This window comes from Nothobranchius furzeri, chromosome 1 (assembly GCF_043380555.1).
Source record: "Nothobranchius furzeri strain GRZ-AD chromosome 1, NfurGRZ-RIMD1, whole genome shotgun sequence".
Taxonomy (NCBI): domain Eukaryota; kingdom Metazoa; phylum Chordata; class Actinopteri; order Cyprinodontiformes; family Nothobranchiidae; genus Nothobranchius; species Nothobranchius furzeri.
The window spans coordinates 83102966-83123239 of NC_091741.1; the positions used below are offsets into that span (position 1 = coordinate 83102966).

The window sequence follows — 20274 nt, forward strand, 5'->3', positions numbered from 1 at the left end:
ATACAAGCATCTTTTGCCTTCCTGAGGTGGCTGCATCGCTAAGCACGCTTTCTTCAAATGTTCACATAACCCAGAGCTTTGATGGGTTGCAGGTTTTTTTCTGCAGCTGCGCTTTTTAGATTTTTTGGAGGAAATATTCTAAGAATTCAGAGACATAACTTTACCCTGTAACTCTGCTTGTCTCTGTGTCTTTAAAACGCAGCACAGGGCACAAACATCATAAAACAAATCACAAAACTAAGCCATGAATCTTTTTTTCAAATAAGTGAAAGCACTAGCGTTTAAGATTTCCATGGTACCACAGGCATATCACTTTTTGATTACATCTACATCTGGTCAGAAACCTCCAACCTCACACACCAACTCAGGCTCCTTCCCCACCAGAGAGGTGACATTCCGCTAGCTTTTGTAGCCGAGGATCAGACCGCCAAGGTCCCTGCCCTTGGCTACCACCCGACACACAATGCACCCGACCCCTTTGGCCCCTTCCACAAGTGGTGAGCTCAATGGAAGGGGGACCCACGTCTCCTCTTTGGGCTGTGCCTGGCCGGGCTCCATGGGTGAAAGCCCGGCCACCAGGTGCTCACTAACGTGTCCCAACTCCAGGCCTGGCTCCAGAGGGGGGGCTAATAGTGATTAAAGTATTAAATGATATCTGTATTAATACAGATTCAGGCAAAACATCTGTTTTAGTGATGCTCAAGCTCAATGCAGCGTCTGATGCTGTGGACCACAACATCCTTTTTGACTATTAAACTGGGTGGGACTATCAACTACAGTCCATAGTTGGTTCCAATCATACCTCACAGACAGGAATTATGTTGTTGCTATTGGTGATCATCAATCTAAGCAGATCACCCTGACATGCAGGGTCCCCGAAGGCTTGAGTCGGTCGGTAACAAGATGGCGCCTGTACTTGGCTTAGCCGCAGTCACCGGTCACTTTTTCAAACTTTTCTCCACTAACCTCCTATTTTCCACCTTGCTCCTGTCTGCGATCCTCTTCAGTAGTGTCCCTGCTACCATCTCCTATGATCGCCAGACTCTTTTGTCCTTCTGTTCGTTCACGATCGCCCAAGATGCACCGAGGACGTAACATCCTGTTTGTTTACCTGAGTGGGGCACCGGCCCGGAGCCAAACGACGGTCCCGAGCTGCGCACCTCCAGCTATGTTTGTCCGGTCCCGGGAAAACGTCGGAGGAAAAGAGGTAAACGAGCAGGAATCCAGGTGAGAATAAGACTTCTCTTAAAGCGTGGTTTATCTGGTAAACATCGGCGTGATCTTCTAGCTTCTTGTCCTTTGTTTGGTGACCTGAGCGCCACTTCCGCATTTCCGCCAGGCGGCGTTGCGACGCGTTTCATCCGTCCAAGTTTTTTAAGGTCGGTTTATCCTCATTCCTCAGTGGTTTCTCCTCCTGTTCCCTCCATAAGCGGTTTTTATAAACACTGTGGATCTAACCCTGCTAATTTACGTCCACTAACTCCAGCTGTTTCTGTAGTTTCTGATTCCTCCACCTCACTCAGCATGGCCCTATAGAGCTCCGGGAGTTGACGTCACTTCTCCCGGCATGCAACAGTTCAAATCGAAACGGCGCCATATTGGCATGCAGAAGCCGGCAGCTGGACTATTTGTTATTGTCAGAAAACTCAATCAAACGGGAAATATGGTAGATTCCTGTTGTGCCCCAGGATGCAGAACAGACGCGGACGACATAAGGAATGAGTCATCTACAGGATTCCCCAAGATCCGGAGCGCCGCAAACGTTGGATCATTGTAATAAAACGCGCTAGTGACCGGGCGAAAATGAAACTGTGGGATCCCGAGAGTAAAGGTTTTCGCTTATGCAGCGACCACTTCATATCAGGTACTTAAACCAACGTTTCCTCAACTGTGTATGGTATTTATTTTAAATGCTTTTATTACGATTCTTAGTGGGCTTCCTAAATTTATTTTGGCGTGGCTTTTTCTGTCTTATTACTCATAGCAGCAAATAAACGTCACGTAAAACGTTGCCTCGTGAGTTCTGCGTGCTGCCGTTTCCGTGTTTTATGATCACAGCAATTAACCGGCTAAGCTGTATTTAATTTTTAAGCAATGGTTGATCAATTGTCAGATCACACATAAAAAGCACTTTGGATTGCTATTATCTGTCTCACCGAGACTACTTACGTGTAAATCTGTTATTTGTCCGTCCATCCATCCATTTTCATCCACGTATCCGGAGTCGGGTTGCGGGGGCAGTAGCGTGACTTCCCTCTCCCCAGCCGCCGGAGCCAGCTCCTCCGGGTAAATCCCAAGGGGTTCCCCGGTCAGGTCCAGTGTTGTGCCGGTAAGAAGCCCGCTCCAACAGCTTCTGGCATCGGAGCGGGCAGTAGAGTCGAGAGTCTCAGACCTTCTCCCCAGCTCCTCCGGCCGGGGGAATCCCAAGGGGTTCCCCCGGCCAGGTCCGGTGTTGTGCCGGTAAGAAGTCCACTCCGACATCTTCTGGCGTTTTTAAAAAGTATCCCAGGGGCACGGTAAGGGTCGGAGATGTTTAGTCTATTTAATTTCTGACTATATAAAACGATTTCTTCTGTTTTAAAGTGTGAAGTAAACTCAGACGAAGTAAAATCCAAGCGGATCCCGTTCATGTTCATGGTTACATCCGTGTTTGTTTACCTTTTTTGCATGCCAAAATGGCGTCCACTAACTGAGAGTCACGTGGGGTCCGGAGCTCTATTGAACACCCGCTCTGTTAACAGTAACATAATTTAATTCTCTCTAAAAACCTGGATTTTATGTTTCTGACTGAAGTTTGGCAGCAAACATCTGATTATTCCGGTCTGATTGAACTTTGCCCGAGTGGTTATTATTTTCTTAGCCAGCCCCGGGGTTCTGGTCGTGGTGGAGGCCTAGCTTTTGTTTTCAGAGACCATCTTCCATGTAGCTCTACAACCTCTGGTCACTTTGCTTCCTTTGAACTGCAGCTGATTAAAGTCGGGCATAAGGGCCCGTTCTACTGTGCTGTGGTCTATCGTCCACCTGGTCCAAACAGTTCTTTCCTTCAGGAGTTTAGTGACTTTCTATCCTCCACTGTGAAGCTGTCCAGACTGGTGATTTTTGGTGACTTTAACATCCATGTTGATGATCCCTCTGATCACTTTGCCATGAATTTCTCCAGCCTTATGGACTCCTTCAGCTTTACCCAGCATGTTTCTGGCCCCACACACACCAGGGGGCACACTCTAGACCTTGTTTTTACCCTGAGTCTAAATGCTGACAGTGTTTGTCCTGAGGACGTTTATATTTCAGATCACCATTGCACAGCTAGCAATTTTTCTGCTGCTTTTGATCCACCCTGTTCTTCTGATAATGACCCAGACTCCTTAACTTCTCAGTTTAACGAGCACTGCCTCTCCATTCTGGACAACATCTGTCCTGTCAGAACCAGATCAGTTCCTGCAGTGAACCCTACTCCCTGGTTTAATGACAGCCTTCGCAGCCTGAAGCGCCAATGCAGAAAAATTGAGTGTTTGTGGATGAAAACCCATCTCCACATCCATCTGCTGCACCTAAAGGATCTTCTGGCATCCTTTAACTCTGCAGTCAGAGACGCCAGGGTTTCCTATTTTTCCATCCTGGTGTCCCAGAGCAAAGGGAACCCCAAGGTGCTGTTTAACACCATCAGCACCATCGTCTCTCCTGCCTCTCCTACAGCCTCCATCCACTCTGTTGCAGACTGTGAGAACTTTCTGTCTTTCTTTGTGGACAAAGTCAATAAGGTTAGATCTAGCATCTCTCCTTCAGCCTTATCGCCGCCTCTCCCGACTCCAACCAGGCCCATCATCCTAGATAGCTTTGCTCCTGTGTCTTTGTCTGAGTTAACCAAACTAGAGCATGCCCCCTCGACATCTTACCCTCATCTTTGTTTAAAAGTGCTTTTCTGTCCATCGGTCCCAGCGTGCTCTCTATAATTAATGCTTCTCTGGTCTCTGGTCAGGTCCCTGCTTACTTTAAGAACGCTGTAATCCACCCGCTTCTTTAAAAACGAGTCTCGACCCCTCTCTCCATAGCAGCTTCAGACCCATCTCTAAACTTCCGTTCAACTCCAAGATCATGGAAAAGGTTGTGGCTAAACAACTCATAGCTGCTCTTGATGAACATAACATCTATGATAGCTTCCAGTCAGCTTTTCGTAGAGCTCATTCTACTGAAACCGCTCTTCTTAGGGTCTCTGATGACCTTCTGACTCACAGTGATGCAGGGGACTGTTCTGTTCTGGTCCTGCTGGACCTGACTGCAGCCTTTGACACTGTTGACCATCACCTGCTACTGGAGAGGCTCAGAGACTGGGTAGGCCTTTCAGGAACTGCTCTGGAGTGGTTCTCCTTGTATCTCTCTGAGCGCTCTTTTTCTGTGGTCGTCTCCAAGTTTAGGTCCTCCACCACCTCCCTTACCCATGGTGTCCCACAAGGTTCTGTGCTGGGGCCTCTGCTCTTCCTCCTCTATCTGCTTCCTCTTCAGCACATCCTGAGCTCCTTCAAAGGAATCTCCTACCATCTTTATGCAGATGACATCCAACTGTACATCTCCTTTAAGCCCCATGAAATGTCTAAGCTGCAGCTGTTACACGCCAGCTTAGACTCTATCAAAACCTGGATGGCTGGGAGTTTTCTACAGCTGAATGAAGATAAGACTGAGATCCTCATCTGTGCCCCAGACAAGCTGGTTCCCAAAGTCAGAGACTCTTGGTCAGCTTGCTTCTCACACCAAACCTTCCGACAGGAATCTTGGTGTGACCTTTGACCCATCTCTCACCCTGGATTCTCATGTCAGTTCTCTTGTTCGCTCTTCCTTCTTCCATCTCAGGAACATTGCTAAGCTGAGTCCCATTCTGTCTCACTCTGAACTTGAGACAGTTCTCCACACCTTCATCTCCTCACACTTAGACTACTGTAACTCTCTTTTCACGTGTCTGAGCAGAACCTCCCTGAACCGTCTACAGGTGGTTCAGAATGCCTGTGCTCGGCTTCTGACCAAGGCCTCCAAATACACCCACATCACCCCGCTTCTCCTCCAGCTTCACTGGCTGCCAGTCAACTTCAGAGTTCATTTCAAGATCCTGGTTCTGGTCTATAGGGCCTTACATGGACAAGCACTATCTTACATTGGTGATCTCCTTAGTCCCTACACCCCCAGCAGGTCCCTGAGGTCCAGTGATCAAAGCCTACTGGTTGTGCAGCACACCAGGCTAAAGACCAAAGGTGACAGATCATTTGCTGCTGTGGCCCCCAGACTCTGGAACTCTCTCCCCCTGAGCCTGAGATCAGTGGACTCAGTGGTCTCCTTCAAAAAGCAGCTGGACTCACCTGTTCAAGCTGGCTTTTGTATGACCTTCTTCACCACTCTCTCTTTATTCTGCTCTCCCCACCTATTCCACCTTCCTCAGGATCCACTGATTTCCCTCTTTCCTATTTACTCTCTCTTTCTTAACATTTTTGTAATCACAATTGTCTATTTTTGCTCATTTTAAAAATATTTTAAAACATTTTCTAAATGCTTTTTTATATTTTTACATTTTTTGTTTTTGTGAAGCGCCTCGTGATTTTTTTCTTGAGAGGCGCTATAGAAATGATATTTTCTTCTTCTTCTTGATTCTTGCACTGCTTTTCAAGACAAAGACCCAGGTTAGGAATCTTGGTGTCATAATTGATTCCGACCTGAGCTTCACTGGTCACATTAGGGCTATAACTAGATCAGCGTTTTATCATCTGCATCAAAGAGCACGACTCAGGGCAGGGGTCTCATGTCCAGACAAGACCTAGAGAAACTCATTCATGTGTTCATCTACAGCAGGCTGGACATTTGCAATGGTCTTCTAACTAGTCTTCCCAAAAAGCTGTAAAACAAAGGCAGCTCATTCAGAATGCTGCTAGTCTAAACAAGAACCAAGGGAACTGAACACATCACTCCTGTTCTTAAATTTCTACACTGGTTACCAGTAAACTACAGAATCGACTTCAAAGTACTTCTACTAGTTTATAACTCACTCAATGGCATGGGGCCAAAATACATGTCAGATTTCCTTCAGGTATATACGTCCAGCAGGGCTCTGAGATCTTTAGGACACAGTCAGCTGGTAGAACCTCAGGTCAGAACCAAACAGGGTGATGCTGCTTTTAGATAGGCTGCACACAGATGGAATCAGCTTCCTGATGACCTCAGATGTGGCCTAACTCTAAAATTGTTTAATTGAAAATTAAAAACCTTCATGTTTTCATCAACCTTTGAATACATGCTTCTTATGCTGCACTTTCTGCACTGTAACTGCTCACCTTATGACTATGCCTTTTATCTGTTTGTTGAATCTGAAATTGATATCTACGTACATTTCTTTTTTTATTTTTTTGTGTGTTTGCTGTTAATGCTTTTGTAAAGCACTTTGAATTGCCTTTGTGTTTGAAGTGTGCTATACAAAAACAGCTGCCTTACCTTAGCCTAGTGAACTAGACCAAATTTTTGCTTTGCAAAGGTCTAGACATGCTCCATTGGAACCTCAGCAGCTTCTACCAGGACTCTGGCTAGCCAATCACAGCTCTCTAGAGGGGTTTCAAACACATAAAGAGCTGTGATTGGTCCATAATGGTGGGCCAATCATAGTGCTCTATCTGCTTAGTGAACAAATCACAGAGCTTTATCCGCTTTGTGGGCCAATCAGGGCACTCTATATGCCTGGTGGGTGGGATGATGCAACAGAGTGAAACAAGAGTATGTCACATTCTTTGTCCAGTGGAATGAGGAGATCATTTGAAAGACAACGGTAGAACCTGCCCCACAACCGAGAGCCGTCAATGGAGCATGGCCAGACTAAATAATACATTTATTTAGTCTGGCTTGCCAGGCTAGACTTACCTTGCTTTATTTTCTGTTCTGAAAACTTCTACTTTCACAACCTCCTCTAGGCTGAACCATCCTTTCATATCAGACTTGCACGGGCTAGTTGCAACACCTGGTGAGCAGCAGCAACACAGCGAGGTGTTTCACTTTGGCCCAATTTTTGACAGTACAGTCTCAGTAAATGTAAGACTTGTGCAGCGATTACTAGACAAGCTAATTATGCATAAAGAGTCTGGGAACCTGAATGACCTAGATTCAGGTTGCATCAAGCCACACACGTTTGAGGTTTGGTCAGTGTACTTTTATCAACCACTTAAAAGAAATAAGTTAAATTATTAAGGTTCAGGACAATTTGATCAGACATAATTTCATTCTTTAGGACCAATTAAAACATCTGACTGATGTTTAGTGAAGCAGCGCTTTGCATCTGATGCACTTCAGTGTGCTCTGCAAAGTAAACGTTTATAAATAACTGCTTGCTTTTGATTGTCACAGAGTAGCACAAAGTAATGCAATAAATAGAATCATGACATACATGGCAGAAGGAGGCGTGACATGATGAGCACATTCATGTCCTCTCAATAGGTTAGATCTGTCGCAGATCTGAAGGCCCCACAGCTTCCAGGAAGTAGACAAAGAAAAACTCAGTTGCTTGAGAGAGCATTTGCTCAGAGGTGCATGGGATGTCACGGATGTCAGGCCTCTCTGGGTTCCACTGCTCTTCTCCATCATGATCAACACCTACCAGACCAGCGTGGCTCCACCGCCGGTGCCTCCACGCTACGCCAAGCCCCAACCGGTCCTCATCCCGGCTCAGCTTCCAGCACCGAACAGCGGCAAGCCTCTCATCCGATTTCTGGTTGCTTTAGTGATTCTGCACTTGCTGCTGTCTGTCGGAGGGTTCATTTATCTGTTCCATCAACAAAACCCAGGTTCATCTGTAAGTATGCTTTTATCGATTGTAACAAAGTTTTACTTATGAAACAGGAAAAATTACAATATGGTGCAAAGGTTCATTTCATTCAGTAACTCAACTTATAAGTTTAAAGTAATGTATTTGATAGACTCGTGCAAAGCCAGATATTTGAAGCCTTTGTTATAACTGTGATGATTACGGCTTGCAGCTTGCAGATGAAAACCCCACATTCAAAATTTCAGACAGTTAGAATATTGTGAAAAGGTTCAATATTCTAGACTCAAAGTGTCACACTCTGATCCGCTACTGAATCCAGAATACCTGCTAAGGGTTCCTGAGCCTTTAGATGGCCTCTCAGTTTATGTTGAATTACCAACATAAATTAACTTTTGCACCATTTTTCAAGTTTCACCTGCAAATAAGAGCCTGATGCATAAATTACCTGATTAGTTGATACTAAATGAATTCAGATGTTGCTAAATAAAACACTATCAAATTGCAATTTTAAGAAGTGTTTGAAAAGTTTACTCTAAATATGGGTTTGCTTATCTTTAGATGCTGAAAGTGTTTGTGTGCTTTCACACATGAAAAGGTCGCACCCTGCAAAGCAATGAAAGCACAGGAAATGGTTCACAGATATTTCAAATGTTGAGCATTTTAAAAAATGCATTCAAATTAAATCAGTGATTTATAGAAATGTACATATATGAAGCATTGTGAGAAAATAATTACCTTTCTTTTTTATCAAAATAGGAAAACCTCCCCTCCCATCAGCGACAAGGTAATTTTTCTGATTAAATCTACATCTGAGCTTCTAAAGAAAACTAGCTGACCACACGAACGTCTGACATGTTTTTTTATTTTATTTATTTATTTATTTTGTTTGGTTTGTTTCCAGTTGGTTTTCTCTCAGCAGAAAAACAAGAAATTACTTACAGAGCTTTGGCACGAATGGTAGCAACCACTCCAAAAGAGGAATCAAGTAAGGAAATAAGATTAATTTAGAAATAAATGCATATTATTTTTAAGAGACTGCTGAAACACCGTCCTCTCTCCCCACAGAGGGTTATCTCCAGTGGGACATGAAACACTCCATTCGCAAAAACATCAACTACTACCGAAGCAGCTGGCTGACCATCCTTGAGCCTGGTGATTATTTTGTTTACTCCAGAGTGACCTTTTCCAAAAGTCACGTTAAAGAACCGCTGACCAGCTGGGTCAAAATGAGAAAGACTGAGGAGGAGGAGGAAAAGGTTATGATGGTGGCCTCCTGCAGCTTGTCCGATTCTGCATCGAGCCCTCAGTTGTGCACCGCCTCACAGGGGGACCTGATCTCCCTGGAGAGCGGGGACCAGCTCAGCGTCTGGGTACCAGACCTCTCTCTTGTAAACTATAAAGATGGTGCAACTGTCTTTGGGATGTACAAACTATAGGACTCTAGCAGGAGCACGTGCACGGATCTGAACTCTGTGGGGACTCTACATCTGGATTTATAGCTACCAAGAAATCATCAGAGTGGATCAAACAGACATTTTGTTGGAACTAAGAGACAAAATGCACATTCAGAAATTATAATTTATTAAATAACGTGCAATTCTGTTTTGTGGATAGTAGTTTTATATTTATTTCTGTGTATTGCTGCATTTGTCTCTGATAAGATTTTATTTTTAAAAATCTATTATTCTTCCCCATTTTTTAAACATTTTTAGTAAAAAATAAAAAAAACTTGTTTTCTTTGCATTTTATTGCTGGGTTTATTAGTTATTGTACCTAGAAGCTGCCGTGTCCAAGAGGGGAGCATTTATTCTTAAAAACTTACTTTGGACAAAAGATTGCAAGACTCCAGCCCTTTGAGATGTTGATTTAAAAGAAGAAAAAATCACTAATAATGATCTTTTGCTAACAAGTTCATTAAAACCAACTGAAGATAGTTTAGTCGCTCCCAGAATGTACAAAAAGCCTCCTCATTTAGGACTGAATAACAGCTAAAATGGCCTTTTTATCATTAAACTAGACTTGAGCAGAAAAGGCAACATGTTTTCCATCAACATGTTAATTCAGTTTTGATTAACAAAAAGTTTATGAACCTAAAAAGGTTGTTAAAATTGAAGACAAAACAATTTCTCTGCGTTTAATATTCAGAATAATTTCCTATAAATGCTAATTATGGTGTCTATTTTAGGATTAAGTTATTCTAAAGGGAGCTTATGAGTAACTTCGTGTGAGAGCTTTACTTGATGAGTAATCTATCCCGACCCAGCAAACTCGAAACGATAGTTAAGCCCTCAGACGTGTGCTTCTCATGGTGGAGGCATGGAAAGTGTGAATCTCTATGGAGGTGTGTAGGTGCAGAGGCAGCACTCTCTCACAGGATGTCACCCATTCTTGTCACTCCTTCCATCGTGCAACGAGTTTCCTGAGAGTGAACCTGAGCGACCTACTAATTCCTGCATGGCTCGTGAGTCGACAGCAGGATGGAAAAGCCTGCCTTGGAGGATTTCCAGCACAAATGAGAGATTGCAACAGCTTTCCGTTTTACATTTGGTTAAACAAATTCAAAGTTTATATTAAACTTTTAATAAAAGATCCAAACAAACAAAGTACAGGGTTTTTAGGTAAGAGAGAGAATACAATACTTGCATAGAACGGTCTTTAAAATGAAAAAGAAAGAAAACAACACAGTGCACAGGAAATATAACTTCAGCTGGACTGGAGTTCCTCTCACCAGTAAGTGCTCAATGAGGATTTTGGAAATTAAAAAAAAATTCAGTGTGTGATGCTTAATGAACAGTTTTTACAGAAAACAACAAACAAGCTATAATGTTAAGCAATAAACAAGTGATAAAAGCTGGAAAGCAGTAATAGACCAGCTCCAGCTCAAAAGCAAGTTGTGCCTTTAAAAGCATGAAGGAGACACTTCTGCAGATGAACCTCATGCTGCTCTGAGGTTTCTACCGAGACGTGTGCAAAAAACAGCACTTCCCACAAAGACACTGTTTCACAATCTGAACTACTATGGATCACCTGCAAGTGGAAAACTAGGCCATGGGTTAAGTTAAATAACTGAGAAACCTGGTTGAAGAAAAGGCTAATTCTCAGTCGGATGTGTGGCGGAGAGAGACTGAAAATGTTTGGGTCCATTTCTGTTATTGCAGGTTCTCCAGGTCTGACCGACCACCACTGCTGCGGCGGCGGCTGAGCCAGGGCTCGGTCAGTAAAGCAGTCACTTATTGCATTTCATTAACAGTCACCGCTTCTCTGCAGAACAGACAACAGCGTCGACAGTGCATCCGCGCTAAACCATGAGGAAATGTACAGAGGCCAGGCCACGTTAATGTACCAACTCATACACTCATCAGGCTCGAGCCGTTTCAGCTAAGATACTACAATAACGACACTTTGATGATCATTTACTGATTTAGTCCCAGTTGGTCTTAAACTCTCTTTTTTGGTTTTCGGACCCCTTCGGGAGGCACTTAGACATTTGAGCACTTCTCTACACTCATATATAAATGTTCTTTTCCTCAATTCTGCCAGAATCCACCAGGATAAGAGATATAAACCTTCCTTACTCTCAAAACAAACATTTTACTAAAGTATTTCCTCATTTGTGATAAAAAAGATCTTTGTTTTTCTCACAAAACTACATATATATGGCTTTCACTACTTTTAAATGTTCATGTTAATAAATACAGATGATGTTTTAAAATCCAAAATAAAGAAAAGCTGAATATTTTGGGTTACAATTATTCTTGTATATATATATATAAGAGTAAATTACCTTTTGTACTAATAAATAGTGCACAGTTAAGTTTTTCCTATGTGTTGATGCCCTGGAAGCTTTGAAGTCCATATCTGAATAAAAGGATCACATTTCTGACGCAAAATTCATAGTAACACTGTAGATTGATGCAGTTTTTTTAAAATAAACAGTCAGCGGAGACATTTGAGACTGTTCACCGTGGTGAGCTCACTTGTTTGACATGCCTACAAAAATGTCTTGAACACAAGGCAACAATCATCTAAACGGTTTAAAAAAGATCCCAGGCCTTTATGGATAAATAAAAACTGACAGTGACAAAGTCATGAGTTCTGTTTTAGAAAGAAGTGCATGCAAGAGAAGGCTTGATGGCTTTGTACTCCTTTCATTTTTCCAACTGAACACACAAATAAAGCAGTCTGGGTGTTTTTTTGTTGTTGTCTTGTTTCTTCTTGTCCAACACTGGCCCGTTTGCTGGGTGGAGTTTACGGAGCGAGTCACCATGTGGCAGGAGATTTGGAAACATGGTGGTGGAGCCCAGCTACATACAAGGAAGCTTGTTTTTGTTTGTCTCATTTAGTGACGCTGGATCAGGAAGACGGATCTCATCATCATAATGAAGAAAGAAACTCCAAGGTTTGAGAGTCTGATTCTGCTGCGTGAGACTGAAATGTGAAGACACGACAAAGATGCACAAATAAACACACAAACGCTTGTCCCAGTGCAGGTCAGCCCACACGTAGCACCATGAAACCAGGACGCGTTCAGTGGCCGCTGTCCTCCCAAGAGCTGTCGTTCTTCTGCTTGGACAGTTTTCGGACTAGCCTCTCCAGCTCTTTGCGAGACTTCTGCTCCTCCTCCAGGAACTGCTTCATCCATTTGTTCTCCTGCAGAGTGTATGAAAAAGAGCTGTATTTAATGAATAATGTAAGTAAGACATTTTTATTTACATAGCACTCATCACTGAAAGAAAATCCCAAAGTGATTCACATAGATTTAAAAAAATCACAAGGTCATAACATCATAATGATCTTAAATAAATTAAAATCAGGAAAACAAATTCATGACGTTACTAAATGATCGTAAATATAAATCAAGTGAAAGATGATTATTAATTCAAGTAAAAAAAGAACAAAAACACAGTAGATTTAGGTAAAAGCAGGTCTAAATAAAAGGGTCTACAGCTGCTTTTTAAAGGTGTCCAGGCTGTCAATACGATGTAAGATTCCTCTTAAGCCCAGAGACCCTGGTGCTACAGAAGAAAATACTCTTTCCAGGCTAAAAAAAAAAATAAAAAATAAACTACTCGGGTCACGTTCTAGGGTTACAGACACCAGCCAGACCACCTTATATTTTTAATGTCACGGTTGAAAGTTCTGACGCAGTTTACAAGGGACATTATTCAAAACTCGCCTTTGGCTGCCATGTGGGTCTCTGCTGCCTCTATAAACACTCTAAATGTAATAAAAACCCATCCATCTTGTAAATGGCTGCAAGTAGGTGGATTGTCAACGTCACTCACTCAATTGTATATAAATGGGCGTTAACCCGGATGTGGACGTGGCGTTGGCATTCCACCTGGCTTGACGTGTTGCAGCAGACCAAACCTCCACGTTAGTGAGGGCATTCTGATTAAAATTGATTAAATAAGAACGTGTCGCCCTACCAAATGCTTTGTACATTTAGTCTATGGTCTTGCCGTGCCAAGCCTCTGCGTGACATTACTTTGATTGCACCCCATGGCAAGAGGAGCAAGGTATTTGTTCTTTGTTTCTGTTTGTTGCTCCTGATGTTTGTCAGCAACTGTCTTTAATTTGTAAATTATGTATTTTCAGTTTTCACTGTGTTTGCACAGTGTTTGGCATCAGGTGCTCGGTGCGATTCTGGGAATGAGACGTATGCATCTACAGCCTGACGCAAATAAAAAGTCGCACCCGTCTAAGCTCTCCTCCTTATATCTCTTGGATGCTAAGGGGCAGTAACAGACAGAAACAAAGAACAAATATCTCTTTTTTTGACCGTGTTTATTTAGGAAATTATGTGCCTGAAATGACTCATTTGAAAAAGTCCTAGTTTGTGATGTCACAAATGGGGAAAAACAAACCACCTCTCACATGCAAAAGAGAGCTGCTACTGGAGGAGCAGCGGTTCTCCTCCAAGCTCCCCCTAGATATCAAAGCCTCTCTGCACATTTTCCAAAATGTATTTAACCGATTATTGAAGCCATTAAGTGGTTAATTCTTTGTTAACCGTAAACTCCCTCTCCAGCCCCCCTCCTGCGCACGCACACAGAGAAAAAAATATAAAATATAAATAAAACTAACGCTTTTCCTCCTACTCTTTTAACATCACTCAGACACAGAACCAAAGTCCCACGCCTGTTAAAACATTCATAAACTAAAAACAACGTTAGTGGGATGAGAGCTGAAATGTCCACCAGGACATGTTGTGTAATGGGCCGTCCGGCATTACAGCACTGCTTATAGAGCATTGTGGAGGCTACACATTTAAAAAAACACTTGAGTTTCCTTACATTGAACTAATTACACCAAAGTTTCCAAACTACAGGAGGCAGACACCAAGCTGTCACAAACGCAGGAGCCTTGTTTCATTTTGCTGCACAGCTTTATTTCCATGTTTTTCCAGGCTCAACGCTTTGATGTCGGCCTCATTTTGTTAACTACCACATAAAGAATGCTCCCACGCTGTGCACTTTCCTAAACGCTTAATTTTTGAGTAAATTTATTTGATCATGTGACAAGCTCTTCTTCTGTGGTTTTGACAGTGGCATTCTTGTGCCTTCTGGTGGCAAAAATATATATTACACCCATGCACAGCAGAAGGACGTGAGTTCAGCTGGCAGTTAACGGGACTTAACCGGCCAACTGTGTACACCCCTACTCTCAGCTTACAGCAGAAAGGCAGGGGCTGGGTGGGCGTGGCCAGCGGCAGCTCATTTTCTGGCAAAGCCCTGAAACGACTCATTCCAGAAGTGACTGAAACTGTCAAGAATTAAAATGCTGAAATTGCTTCATGTGAGAGGGATTTAGTGCAAAAAACTTCTTAAACATGTTTTGTATTGATCATAGAACTATTGTAACTTAAGGAAAAAGTCATTATTGGTCTCCTTTAACATTTCTTCAGCTCAGCTCAAGGGAAAATAATGGAGCTTCAGTACTGTTGCTGCAGTAGAAAACATGTTTTTAAAATCACCTTTGTGAAATCTAACCAATGCACTCAGTGTGAAAGCATAAACTAAAAGGTCTTTTCTTACATTAACGAGCATGTATCAATTATTATTATGCACAATATTGCAGTAGTTCAAGATCTTGTGCAGTCTGCTATTAGTTAGGGCATGCATGACTTGGTTATCACAATATATGCCAGCTGGCTGTGGTGACCTTTTGAATTTGGTCAACTCCATAAGTCAGTTAGTTGTAGACGTACATGCGGCGTCTCATTAAAATACATCCAATGGTTCATGAGATGTTAACTAAAAGAATAAACAAGCAGATATCACGTTATTGCCCCCCTGTGCCCACCTGTGTCCACCTGCCTCGTGTTACCTGATTACCCATCCCAGTGTGTACATAGTCCTTTGTGTCCTGTATTAATGAGGTGGAGTCTTGGCTAATGGCCAACTATCTACATCTGAATGAGGGAAAGACAGGGCTCATTGTTTTTCACCCCAACAGCAGGAATGTGGATTGTTATGTTGATCTTGGCCCTCTTTCTCCATACTCAAAACCAGCTGTTACCAGTTTGGGGGAGAAACTTGATGCAGGACTTAAATTTGAGGCTCACATCAACTCTGTGATCCGGTCCAGTTTCTTTCACCTGAGACGCCTTGCTAAAATCAAGCATATGCTGTCGAGAGCCCACCTGGAGCGGGTGCTGCATGCATTTGTAATTTCTAGGCTTGACTACTGCAACTCTCTCTATGCAGGGTTGTGTCAGTCATCACTGCGTCGCCTACAGGTTGTGCAGAACAGCGCAGCCAGGTTCCTGACTGGGACCAGGAAACAGGACCACATCAGTCCGGTTCTGGCCTCCCTGCACTGGCTTCCGGTTTGCTATCGTTCACAATTCAAAATCCTCGTCTTTGTTTATCATTTCTTCCAGGGTGGTGGTCCCGCCTATCTGGCCACTCTCCTGAACAAACATTCCCCATCACGCGCTCTGCGCTCCTCTGACCAAGGCCTGCTCGCTGTCCCTCGTTCTAGGTGTCGTACCCGCGGGGACCGGGCTTTCTCAGTCCTAGCACCGTCACTCTGGAACCAGTTGCCACCCTCAGTTAGGCTGTCCCCATCTCTGCCTGTCTTTAATGGGCCATTCCCATCTGTACCGGGTCGGCTCGGGCCGGGTAGCCCCAGTCGGCCCCAGCCTGGCCCGGTTGATTCCACACATCCTTGTCTTAAGCCCATGTGGGCTGATTCGACCCACCAATCAGAGGCTTGCTCTAATGGAAGGTGTGAATTTGCTGTCAGCAGTGGGTGTGTTGGCCCTGGTCGGCCTGAAGCAGACCACCTCGAGAAGAGGGCCGAGAATGAGCCTTGGTTGGCCTGGAAAAATACCAGGCCACCCAGATATGTAAACAACCTACGCTACCCGGCCCGACCCGGTACAGATGGGAATGGCCCATAAGAATCGCCTAAAAACACACCTCCTCCGCTTGGCGGTTCCAGAACATGTTTGATTTTGGCCCTCTTTTATGTTGAATTTATTTCACAGTTTTCATTGGTTCAATCTATCCATCCACGCAATCCAAATGTGTTTCACACATTTGTCCTGTACCAAAATGTTTCATCTATCTTGTAATTTGTATTTTGTAATTTGTATTTTGTAATTTGTATTTTGTAATTTGAATTGCTTTTATTGTTGATTTACTCAATATATTTACCTACAACTGTACCATGTTCAGCGCTTTGGGCTTCCTGACAGGGTTGCGGAAGGCGCTTTATAAATAAAGCTTTGATTGATTGGTTGATTGATTGATTGATTGATATAAGCCTTGTGTGTTGCTTGTGAGTTGTCAGTTCGTACTCATTACATGTCAGTTTATGTTCACATCTGTCTACCCGTCGTGTCTGCACTCCTGACCATTAAAGAGGAACCAATTGTCCATTGCTGTCTTGCCTGGGTTGATTTACCTGCCTGAAGGATCCGCTCTTCCTCCCTCACCTTCCCTCCACACCATGACGGCAGATTAGACATGCCAACCTTCAGTCTGTGTTTTTTTTGACCAACATTCAATAACTTTCGTAAAAGTCCACCATCAATGAAAGGTTTGCACCCATACAACTCATTAACAATTACTCATATTCATGAATAACCTCACTTACCTTTTTTAACTCATGAACTTCATCCTTTAAAGCATAAACTGCATCAACCAGGCTCCTAAAAATCCAAAACAAACCACAAATCAGGATGTAGAAGAGAGAGAACAGTGCTCCTGCGTTGTATGGGTCTTTAATCCCCCTGGTCCTCATTAGAGGAAGACAAATAATGCCTTTTATTTGAAGGTTTCTCAAGCAAACTGATCATTCAGCTGCTGAATTGGGATCAATATCTGATTTATGAATCTCATTACAGAAACAAAAACACAGTTTGTAGAATCATTAACAAAGCACTGAGAAAGAAAATACAAGCCTACGCTTTAGTAGAACGTTAGTAAACTTACTTTTCCTCAATAACTGTCTGCCCGTTGCTTTTAATCTCCTCCACAATAATCTTCTCCTCTTCTGGCAGGAGCACCTGAGGAGGGCACTCTTTACGCACAGCTGCACACGAGCACACACATAAAGAGAAGATCTGATCATTTATGGCCTTAATTGAAAAGGTGACAAAGGAAAAGAAAACACAAACACACCTGTGATGTTCTGGTGCACGCAGACTCCTGTGCAATAAGCCTCAATCACTCGAAGTATCTGAGCGTCCTCCTCCAGAGCAGCTGTGCCTGTGAAAGCCAGCTTTTAGAACAGATACATCTGGAGAATCCATCAAGAGAGGCTATCACGGTGGCCATTAACCAGGAGTCATGGTCTGTGCTAGCCTGGCAAGCTGTCCTATATATGTGAAAATGTAGTTTGGCCACGACCCACTGACGGATCTTGGATGGCAGAATCTGTGGTTTCTTTCAAACTGTGTCCACATGCCACTGGACAATAAACAATGTGGCATACTCACGGCTACGGATCTCAGTGAACAGGGCAGTCCACCATAGAGCCCTGCACGGGCCTAAAATCTGAGCCCGTGTCCGGCCCGCCCCGGCCCGAGCCCAACTTTTTTTTTAACCTTTCATAATGTTTTAGCGTGATAGAATGCTCTGCATTCTAATTATCTGTGAGAAGCATTCTGCAGTAAAAAAAAAAAAAAGAAAAGAAAGAAAAACAGCATTCATGCAGCTTTTTTTCTAACAGAGCATATTTTTCAAGCGGCAGATGAAATTTATGAACACTATATTAATTGGATGCGGTTGTAAATGTAATCTGCTCTAAAAATGTGCTCTTGTGCAATTAGAAAAAAAAGCAGCATTCTAATTTTCTAACTGTGAGCGCATTTTCAGAGCGGCAGATTAAATAAATGTTCCCAATTAATATATTTAATATTTAATCTGCCGCTCTGAAAATGCGCTCTGCAGTTGGAAAAAACCCAGCAATGAAAGCTGTAATTTTTTTTACTGCAGAGCAAATTTATTCACAGAAAAATAGAATGCTGCCGTTTTCATGAGAATAAATGAATGGTTTCTGACATCAAAGTGGACATAACATGGCATTAGGGCTGCAACAAACGATTATTTGGATAATCGATTAATCGGATGGGGTCTCGACACGATTAATCGGATTACATGGGGAAATTTTTAAAAACTGCTAGGGAAACGTTATTTCTCTCCTTCCTTCACTTTATTTAACACAACATTATTAGAAAACAGTTCAATAGCAGAAAAACAACATGCCATCACCTAAATTGTCTTATAAGGTGTATAGACAGAGACCCTAAGCTACATCTATCTGTGACCTAAAATGCTTGGTCCAAGTTAAACAGCTTAAGGGCAATTCTCATCTGTTTTGTTTGATCTCATCTGTTGACATTTATTTTAAATGTAATTAAACATAGGCTGTGAATTAATCAAAATTGATCACTATTTCCAAAAATGACTGAAAAAATACCAAATAAAACAAAAGTAAATGAATGCCATCCTCCTTGTGTGATGCCCTGGGCAACTGCCATAAAGTCACATCAAGAAATGCTGCTGATCATTCCAATGATCCCAAATAGACTCACATTAGGCCACATGAAAGCAACTGAACCCAAAAATATATTAACCAGTATATAACTGCACTCTCACACAACACGCCTGCAGCAACAGTTAGGACTCCTCCCTCCCTTTTAAAAGCGTTTTTGCTTCTGAGGACATTGTGGTTGTAAAACCACATGTTAGTAGTCTGGCCCCGGTGTGATCAACCAGTTTCTGCGGGAATGTGACGGCGGAACCAGGGCCAGATTAACACTTTGTTGTACCCTGGGCAACAATATTCAAGGGCTCCATCATCACAACCCAAGGATCACAATAATGTGGTCACATACAGAATATTTTACTGTAATATGCAGTAAATATACTCAATACTTGAATGCCTGACAACACTTAACCCGCCCAGAGTAACCTTTGACCCACCTCGTGTGGACTGGCCAATGAGGAGAGGGTCTTAACTTGAGGCCCTCTCTTCATTGGTCAGTCTGCATGAGACTGACTCTCAACTGACGTTCAGTCGTAGGCAGCGAAGAGTCTCTGTGCAGCGCAAAAGCCCGGGTGGACAGTTTGTTTAATGTAGGGTGATCATATTTCCATTTCCAAACAAGAGGACAGGGGATCTGTGCCTATGACGTCACACTATGGCAACGCCACACAAACCATGATGGGACCCATTTTTTGTAAGAACTAAATTAATATCAGATTCTGCCAATTAAAGGGCTCTAAAACAATTCATATGTAAATATTTTGCATATTTAATGCAAAATCTAATTTTTCTGCTTTAGTGCTGCAACAAGGTTTTATTAATAATAAATTATTATACCTTTTGTTTTACTACAGCATCGGTAAGCTTCATGTGCACAGATTATTAAGGATACTTGTTTCAGCTGTGAGATTAGACGATAGGATCAATGAAAAAATAAGTTGTCACACACTCCATGGAAACTTTCAGAGAATCCACAAATAGTGGCTTTCAAATGGTTTTGTTACTTTTTGCAAGTTTATAAAAGAAGCAGATGAGACAGCGTGTCTGATAATTTAGTTCTTCATCTGATAATATTAGAACATGTCAGTAATGTCTGAGGGGCTTTTATAAACACCGTATAACTAACACTACTGGAGAGGGTAGAATTACACAGAGGCTTCTGGGGAGCCCAGTTAGTGAGGGGGGGGGGGGGGGGTATTTTGCCTTGGCCCCCAAAATGTCTTGAAACGGCCCTGGGTGTGTGACTGAGTTTTGAAGGTGATCTGAATTGTATCAGATGTATAAATATAACATGTGTATAACTTATTGTTTTTTACTGGTAAAAACGTGTAGTGGAGATAAATCTACCTACATTTGACTTTTCAACACTTTGTTTTGTTTTCTTGTTTTTATTTAACTATTTTCCTGTCCTGTCTGTCTCTCATCTTCCTGCATCTCCTCTTAATTCTCCAGAAAATCAGTTGCCTGGATTCTTACCTTTTCAC

General features: G+C 42.7%; 2 protein-coding genes across 3 annotated transcripts in view; one reads left to right on the forward strand and one right to left on the reverse strand.

The window, feature by feature from the left end:
- Window positions 1-7461: 7461 nt before the first annotated feature.
- On the forward strand, window positions 7462-9363 carry cd40lg (CD40 ligand). Its single transcript, XM_015949307.3, has 4 exons — window positions 7462-7816; window positions 8546-8573; window positions 8691-8774; window positions 8855-9363. Exons 1-4 carry the CDS (start codon window positions 7607-7609, stop codon window positions 9223-9225), a joined length of 693 nt encoding a protein of 230 aa, XP_015804793.3. The 5' UTR covers window positions 7462-7606; the 3' UTR covers window positions 9226-9363.
- A 2638-nt stretch (window positions 9364-12001) lies between these two features.
- arhgef6 (Rac/Cdc42 guanine nucleotide exchange factor (GEF) 6) overlaps window positions 12002-20274 on the reverse strand; it is a 43219-nt gene continuing 34946 nt past the window's right edge. The window contains exons 19-22 of one of the 2 annotated variants that reach the window (XM_015949233.3): window positions 17422-17508; window positions 17233-17332; window positions 16895-16949; window positions 12002-12439 (exon numbers count right to left, since the gene is read on the reverse strand). In XM_015949233.3, the coding sequence (XP_015804719.3) occupies window positions 12317-12439; window positions 16895-16949; window positions 17233-17332; window positions 17422-17508 (365 nt within the window). In that variant the 3' untranslated portion in view covers window positions 12002-12316. The remainder of the gene's footprint in view (window positions 12440-16894; window positions 16950-17232; window positions 17333-17421; window positions 17509-20274) is intronic. The other variant, XM_015949243.3, reaches the window with a different exon arrangement.

Coding starts and splice junctions, on each gene's coding strand:
- cd40lg (XM_015949307.3), top strand. CDS start 7,607: ATGATCAACACCTACCAGACCAGCGTGGCTCCACCGCCGGTGCCTCCA. Junction 7,817..8,545: donor AACAAAACCCAGGTTCATCT/GTAAGTATGCTT, acceptor TTATCAAAATAG/GAAAACCTCCCCTCCCATCA. Junction 8,574..8,690: donor CCCCTCCCATCAGCGACAAG/GTAATTTTTCTG, acceptor GTTTGTTTCCAG/TTGGTTTTCTCTCAGCAGAA.